The 8,567-nt window shown below is 42.7% G+C and overlaps 1 protein-coding gene and 1 pseudogene across 1 annotated transcript; one reads left to right on the forward strand and one right to left on the reverse strand.

The window, feature by feature from the left end:
* Window positions 1-184: 184 nt before the first annotated feature.
* On the reverse strand, window positions 185-3,259 carry LOC136464359 (uncharacterized). The gene is made up of 6 exons (XM_066463318.1): window positions 2,762-3,259; window positions 2,585-2,685; window positions 1,611-1,708; window positions 956-1,155; window positions 798-850; window positions 185-489 (listed from the first exon to the last, which is right to left on the reverse strand). Exons 1-6 carry the CDS (start codon window positions 3,132-3,134, stop codon window positions 427-429), a joined length of 888 nt encoding a protein of 295 aa, XP_066319415.1. The 5' UTR covers window positions 3,135-3,259; the 3' UTR covers window positions 185-426.
* A 3,298-nt stretch (window positions 3,260-6,557) lies between these two features.
* LOC136466108 (uncharacterized) lies at window positions 6,558-8,249 on the forward strand (annotated as a pseudogene).
* The last annotated feature ends 318 nt before the right edge of the window (window positions 8,250-8,567 follow it).

An 8,567-nucleotide genomic window follows, 5' to 3' on the forward strand; every position in this document is an offset into this window, starting at 1 on the left:
TAAGTGTTCAAATGTACATTCTAGCTGTAAGTGTTCAAATGTACATCAGGATTAAAAAGGGCGGCACAATATCAAATGTACAAACACTCAGGATTTAAAAAGGCACACTATCAAATGCGTTCTTTGCACACTGGTACATCATGTGAAATTTAGTCTCGGGCAGTAGGGCTAAAATTCAATTCCATAGAGTAGAAAGTATGCAGAACACTTTTAATAAAAAAGGAAAAAGAGTCCCATCGATGTAGAAGTCTGAGTTTAGTCAAAAAAATCGAAAGTGCAATAACCTTAAGTGCGTAACATTCCTTGATTGGGAGATAACAAATGAATAGATGGCATGCGATCAAGTAATATACAATATCATCTTGGAACTCTAAAGTTCGCTATCATTGTCATCATCTCTCGCGTCGTGAAAACCATAGACAACAACTACTTCGCATCTTCTGCCTTCCCTGTTGCTGGTTTTTTGTCATCGTCATCACTTTCCAAACCCTGCATCAACGCGAGGCAGTCAGGCAGTGCTGTCAGCACAAATTAAATAACAGCAGAGAAAACCAGCTGTCTCACTTCTTCTAAACATTTAAAGCTTTTTAGCCAGGCTAACCATAGCATGACAAAGAACACGTACAGATTCCATGGAATAACAATGACACTACATTCTGATAGCTATACAACACATCACACTCCAACTCCACATTCTATATGGTATGACTGTGTTTTGTTAGATGCAGTACGCAGCTAAATCGTGGTAATAGGTAGTGGATATAGTAATTCTTTCCTAACAGAACATGTGTACTTACCGAGGTTGCATCAATCTTATCAAAGTCATCATCTAGCCCATCATCACCATCAACTGAAAGCAATCAATCGTACAAAAAAAGTCATATATAAGAACTGGAGAAGTCGAGCCGAGATAGAAACTTAGGCTGGTTGAGGTCCAGGGATGTGAATAGCATACCAGGTCCCTCATCGTCGCTACCCAGATCCCCCAACAGAAATACATCCAGATCATGTTCTGGATTTGTTGAAGAGGTCATGCTTGGCGCTTTTGTGTCTTTCGGTTCTGCAGTTGTAGATGCCTGGGATGCTTCCTTCTGGGAATCCTTTTTCTCTTCCTCTGCTTTCACTTTCAGCTCCTCGAAGTATTTCTTCTCAAACCTATTCGGATTATATTGAAGTCGGCAAACATGTTAAATGCACAAAAATTATGCCATAAAACTAACATCACGATATAATAAGCAGTGGTTCGAAATCAACTATTTATGTGAAATTTGAAGAAATCAAATGTGATAATAAATATATTCAAGGTAAGCTCCATTGCATCTATCATGGAGGCACAACTAGATAGGACATCATAGATTATGCCATCAACAATAATTGCAGTTAATGGATAAAATCGGCGTACTTCAATGCCACAAATAAAAGTAATGACTACACCGATTCAAATAAAATTCTATAAAGTCCTTTGACAGGTGTGACATCAAGAATAAATGATAAAGCCATCAACATTCTAGTAAAAGATTGTACATCACGAACAGGATTGACAAAAAATAGCAAAAAAACACATCAAGAGTGTACATCATGAGCAGACAAGGCGTGAAAAGAAAACTTACGGGGCTGTATAGCTGTTTACTAGCAAAAAATACACCCGCCAGAACTTGCGCTCTTTCATGTATCTTGGGCATAGTTCATATCTGAACTTTGATATTTCCTGAACAAAAGATAGCACCATTTAATAGAAATATAACATTAGGTGGTCGGAAAATAGAGATCTTTGCTGGTCGGCGTTGCAAATTAAATGAAAAAATAACTCATACACAGGAAGAATATTAATAGGAAGAAGGTGCAGAACAGAGAGTGATGAGATTATGGATGGCCATAGTTAAAAGAAAAATCCTTTCAGACGTCTTAGGATCTTATTAGATTCGAACTAAGAGCCACCTCAATTCAGTATCAAAATGGTAACTGCCACAATTTTAAACAGCATACTTCAATCACTAGTCACTACTTGACCCAGTCTCTACCCAAATTGCAACTCCCTGCAAATTCTACACACAAGCACAATTGGAATGCCTAGAGTTTCTTGGTAACATATTGTCCTTTGATCAGTTTACCACAAACATGCAAAAGTATGACATATCTAAATGTCTAAGTTTTACATATTATGATATTACCATTTTCCATTTGCTAATATATCTAGCAATGCTTCATCTTCATTGCTTAATCTAAAGAAATAAAATGGAAACATAAATGTCATATGTGACTCCCACTAGTCGAAATCGACATTATTTAAGAATCACAGTGCTGATGAATCAATGTTTTATTGTCACAAATGACATGTCCAGTTCCTTCACTCAGCACGTCCAAATGCTATAAGCTCAGCTTTCTACAACTTTGCCGTCTCAACTCTCAATAGTCAATGCGCGCATACTTAATCATATTTGCAAATCTATACTGTATGCCCTTTCATACTTGGATTCATCACCATTCAACAAACTATCAACCGGAGCACAGACTAATCCGCAATGACACAAACAAATGCATCAAACGATGTTCAGTGAATGGAGATATTTGATGATGAGAAAACCTTGACTGCCGAGAGGACAAGTGTGGCGTGCCTGGCCTGCCACTCGTTCAGATCCTGACGCACATTCGACACCGTTGGCACATCAGACACCTCAGGCTCATCTACAGAACCAAAAGTCCAGTCAGAGGAGGATTGCAAGCCTGGAATTCCCTAAACCCAACCACCAAAACACCGCACCTTGCAGTGGGAAGTCGCGGAAGGTACTTATGGTCATGCCCTTGACGAACTCGCGGAGGTCGTCGGTGATGCCGTAGCGCTCAAGTTCGGGCGCGTCGGGCTCCGACGAGGCGGCGGCGGCGATAGGCGGGATCGAGGGCACGGGGAGGTCGGAGGCGAGGTGCTTGATCTGGCCGGCGAGGAGGTCGGCCTGCTTGGTGGCCTCGGCGGCGATCTCCCGCGACTTAGAGGCGGTCTCGGAGAAGATCTCCTTGGACTTCTTCGCCGTCTCCGAGACCAGCGCCGACGAGCGCTTGGCCGCCTCCGCGGAGAGCTCCTGCGACCGCTTCGCCGCCTCGCCGGCGAAGGCCCGGGCCCTCTCCCAGAGATCCATTGCGGCCGGAGAAAAATCTAGAAGGTTTTGGGGTCTTCTCACCGCCGCCGGTGACACGTCTCCGTTGACGTCGGTGCGGGACGGCCTGACTGGAAGAGGGGGTGTTTTAGCGCTAGAGTTGCGGGATGTTGCTTGCAAAACGTGGAGATAGATACTAGTTTTGTTTTTTCAAGACCACCCTTGTTTATCGACATAATTATGCGAAACCATTAGAAATATGTTAGTACTAATATTTGAAACAAGTCGTTAACCTTTTTTATGAAATATTAAATGTTTTTTTATTGGATGAAATATTAAACAGAATGATGACAAGGAATGGTTGCTTCTTTACGGCCTCGACATGACATGACAGCTTGTGGATTGGTTGGGTTCAAGGTTAAGCCAAAGCGATTCCATCAGCCTATAGAGTTCAACTCAAATGTATGATAGCTTAGGATTAAATGGCTTGTTTTGGAGGCTAGGCTCCGTGAGACGATCCCATATGTTAACGGAGTCAGCTGACTCCATCAGCAAAAGCAGCTTTTTCTAAAGATAAATAGTCGATCAAAGGCTAGATGGCTAATTAAACGATGAAACAACTGTATAAACAGAATAAACGATAAATTATATGAAAAAAATGCTGGACAATCATGTAGCAGGCTGAATGACCGTACAAGAAAACAATGCGTATAAGATAAGTAATAGTATTTCGGCACGTGCCACTCTGTTCATTCTAAAAAAATACAAATATCACTTCTTGAGAAGCTATACAAATTTAAGTTTGATCGAATTCATAAAGATACTAATATTCATGTTGCCTAAGAAGTATCATTAATTAATTATGATATATAATTTTATTGTAAATCTATTTAGAAATATAAATATTATTTTCTATTAATTTAGCTCAAACCTATAGTTACGTTTTTTGGGGACGATCGAAGGGACTATGCGCTGTCCCTGAAAACACTCTCAGAATACACAGATCAGAAAGTTATTGTGATGCCAAATTGGAATACGCCTTCGCACAGCGATCGGACCAAGGTAAAGGTACCAGGCGTCCAGCGTCAGCCGTCAGGCGACTGGGCGAGGAGCCGAGGACCAGCCGGCTTCTCAATTTTTTATAATTTGATTCTTTTTTTAAAAAAATTACGTTTGCCCCTTCGAGAGACGTAAACTCATCTTTGTACCCTGAAGGTCGACGCCAGGACTCATGGCGCCGAGGTAACACGTCTCGATGTCACAGATCTTGACTCCAAAATACCTAGCCGTGTACAACAGGACATTCTAGGTGATGTTGACGTAATCGGTACCTCGACGTCAGAATATATGATGTCGAGCTCGACGTCATATATCTTGGCGTCGAGCTCGACGCCACACACCTGCCTGCCTCCTCTCCTCTGCAGACGCCCGCGTCAGCTGTTGATCGGAGAAGAGGAGAGGAGGCATAGGGATGGAGGAAGCTGCCCCGAAGGTTCCTTCCTTGCCCATGCATGCACACTAAGGCGGGGTAAAAATAACCGAGAATAAAAAAACCGAACCGAAAGAACCGGAACCGAAAATTTTGGTTAGCTGTTTGGTTCTCAGTTCTTAGAAACCGAATTAACTGATCAAATTTCGGTTCCTAGGCTCGTTTAACCGAAATAACCGAAGGAACCGAAATTCACAAGCAAGCCCAATAAACCTTACAACCTAGGCCTAATACCAACTTAACCCTAGATATAAAGGTGGATGACACCCCCTCACAGCCTCACACCCTCACGTTTTTTAAAATCTCGGCATCGTGCTTTTTTAAAAATCTTTTTTTCCTATTTTTTCTATTCTTTTTTTTTTGCTGCTTGTGTAAATCCTCGGTTAGTTCGGTCGGAACCGGAACCGAACCGAACTAAGCGAAACCGATTTTGCTCGGTTCCAAAATTTACGAAGAATTGATCGGTTCCTATTTATAGAAAACCGAATTTGTGTCGTAAATCGATCGTTTCGGTTAATCGAACGCCCAGGCCTATGGGCCTCTATAGCCCGCTTCGCTGCTGAGGAGAACGGCCCATGATTAAAACAGTCTGGTGTGTCCCTATCACGTGCCTCGGGGATCCTGAAGCAGTTGGATCTTCTCGAGCTATATGATGCCACCGGGTTACACGAGGCTTCAGCGTACTCTCCCTACTGGAACTCCAGCTGGGCGCAGATGCGGACAGCTCGTGAGCTTGGCCCCCTCCCTCTCCCCGCAACTGCAACCGTGTTGTTTGTTTGCTTCCTGCGTTATTATCATTTCACTAGGTTTAAGCCCGTACGTTGCCCAGGAAAAAAAAAACAGATAAGATCATAGTAATTAAATGTTTCACATGTACTTGTCTGGACAAAAAAAACAATATGTTGCACGCATCTTGACGTCTTGTAGCCCTCTTCGCTGAGTTCTCACGTCCAGCATGATGGTGTGCAACGCACCAGCTACAACGATTTAATATTAAACCATTAGCGAACATGTTGCTATCTATCAAGTTAAATAATTTGTAAGGATAGAAGTATCAATTTTAGTATATTATAGTCATCGATGGTGACGAAAAAGGGACATCTAATTATTTGCCACTCTTACGGAGGCCACCTCTCTGATTGCCAACTTTATGGTGGCAACTACAAAAATGTCCCAAAAAATATTAACCTGTCTAATATTTTGCCATTTTTGCTGACGTGGCATGCCAGATCAGCCAGCCAGCTTGGGAACGGGCCGTTGACGCTCGAAGACCGAAGGTAAAAGACCATTCTGCCCCCACCGTGTATTGCTTAACAAGCGTCGTCTCCTCCCATCTGCTCAGTCCACTCGCTATTTCCCCGTCCCTCCCATTTCATTCCCCGTGGCGGCGCGAGCTCGAGGCGGGCAGGCGGGAGCTCGACGACGGCGCCAAGTCGCAGGACGGCACGACGCCTGCAAGGTTAGATCTACTTCCTTCTTCTACCTACGCGCGGCATCTGTGAATGGGGGATTCCCGATGCTAGGGTTTCCTAATTTTCGTGTGTTGATGTAGAATTCGGATGTAGAGCAAACCATTAGCCATGATGGTGTTGTCTCCGTGCCCCCCGTGGTATGTTTCATTGTTATGGCATGTATGTGAGGGGATCCCGTATGTGAGGGATGTCCTAACTCACAATTTGTTTGTTTTGCTTGTCACTGTCAGGATTGATCCTGGCAATGCTTTTAGAATCCATGTTAGCATTGATAAATACACTTTGGTTAACGACTATGGAGTGGTTGACCTAGATGCTCAAGAACATGACTTGTGGTTTGACAGTAGCAATGTGTACACACTGAATGGCTTTGTAGATGATATGGCCAGCAAGATCATTTGGGGCCATAGTCAGCAACTGCTTATTTGGGGTGTTGACATTGACAGTGGAACAGAGTGGAAGGTTACTAGCAGTGATTAGTTTGAGGAGATGATAATGTCTAGGATGGATGAGAAGGTAATGCATGTTAGCTGTGATGTTGTTGAGAAAGATGCAGTTGGTCTAAATGATGTTGTTAGCAGAGCAAACAAAGGTGGGTCTTCTACTACTGCTGCCCAATCTGGTGTGACAAATGCAGGACATGCAGAGAATGCAGAAGGCTTAGGTGACACTTGTAGTACTCCTGAAGAAGGTAGAGCTGAAGAAAATGTGGTTGATTGGAACACATTGACTATATTGGCTGATGAGAACTGTGATGGTGAAGCTAATGCTGTGGTAGATGAGGATCAAATCTATGAGGCTTTTGGATTCAAGGCAGCAGATGAGGCTCCTACAGATGAGGTTCCTATTCCTAACATACCTGCTGATGTGGAGGATGAAATGAATGAGGCAGCAATCCCTGTTAATGATGACCTATGAGATGAGCCAATGTTTGGTTGGGATAGAGACAACCCTGACATGAGTGTTGGGACACTGTATCCTTGCATGGATGATTTTAGGATGGCAATTAGGCAGCATGCTATTGTGAATGAGTTTCAATTGGGGACAGAGAAGTCTGACAAGGAGAGGTTTAGGGGCTACTGCAGTTCCAAGGGCTGCCCATGGAAAATTAGAGCTAGGACACAGAAGGATGGCAGTGTCAGGGTACCAATACTAACACTTTTTTTGTCCTTTTGATGTAACCTTATTTCTGATATTTGCATGTTGTATATGAATTTATCTTAACTATTTCTGATATTTCTTCATGTATGTGCAGATCCAAATCAATAAGGGTACCCACAAGTGTCCTTCAAAGAGTAGAGTTCTTGGGAGGATGGCATCCCAGAAGTGGATTGCTGAGAGGGCTATACCACTATTGAAGGATAATCCTGAGATGGGTCCCAAAGCTATGAAGGAAGAGTTAGAGAAGAAGTACAACATAAAGATTCCATATCAGACTGTATTTTATGGGAGACAGAGGGCTGCAGATAAATTATTTAGTAAGTGGGATGATTGTTTTGATTATTTGTTTAGATTCAAGGCTGAGATTGAGCTTAGGTCTCCTAGTAGTGTAGTTGAGATAGATACAGTCACTGTGGAATGCAAGGTACACTTCAATAGATTTTTTGTGCCTTCAAAGTAAGTATAGATGGATTTAGAGATGGCTGCAGACCCTATATTAGTGTAGATTCAACTACTCTTAATGGTGAGTGGAATGACCACATGCCTGCAGCCAATGCAATAGATGGCCACAATTGGTTGTACCCAATTGCTTTTGGCTTCTTTGATTCAGAGACCAAGGATAATTGGACTTGGTTCATGGAACAGTTAGGGAAAGCTTTAGGGCCAATGAACCACTTGGCTATATGCACTGATGCCTGCAAAGGGCTAGAAGCAGCTGTGAAAAAGGTTTTCCCTGGAGCAGAGCAGAGAGAGTATTTTAGACATCTCATGGAAAATATGAAGAAAAAGTTTACAGGAAATGCCTATGCCAAGTACATGTGGCCAGCAGCAAGGGCATGCACAGTAAAGAAGTTCAATAAATTGATGGACAAAGTTATTGAAGTCTATCTAGGAGTTGTTCCATGGTTGAAGGAACATCACAGTTTACTGTGGGCTAGGAGTGGATTCAAGGAAGAGATCAAGTGTGACTTCATAAATAACAATTTAGCTGAATCTTGGATGCATGGATCCAAGCACACAAAGATCTACCATTAGACATTCTAGCTGATGCTATCAGGCACAAGATAATGGCACTTTTTGAGAAGAGAAGGAAGATATCCAAGACCCTAAAAGGATTCATACTACCAGCAATAATTCATCAGCTAAATGCAGCCTCAAAGGGACTGAACCATCTGAATGCAACTAAGGGTGGACCCAACCAAGTAGAGGCGATAGTCATGTACAATGATGAAGTTGTCAAGAGGCATGTTGTCTACCTAGACCAACACGAGTGTACATGCAGAGAGTGGCAAGTGAGTGGCAAGCCCTATCCCCATGCACTGGCAGTCATAACAGCTGAAAGACAGTCAAATA

Source organism: Miscanthus floridulus, chromosome 7, assembly GCF_019320115.1.
Source record: "Miscanthus floridulus cultivar M001 chromosome 7, ASM1932011v1, whole genome shotgun sequence".
NCBI lineage: Eukaryota > Viridiplantae > Streptophyta > Magnoliopsida > Poales > Poaceae > Miscanthus > Miscanthus floridulus.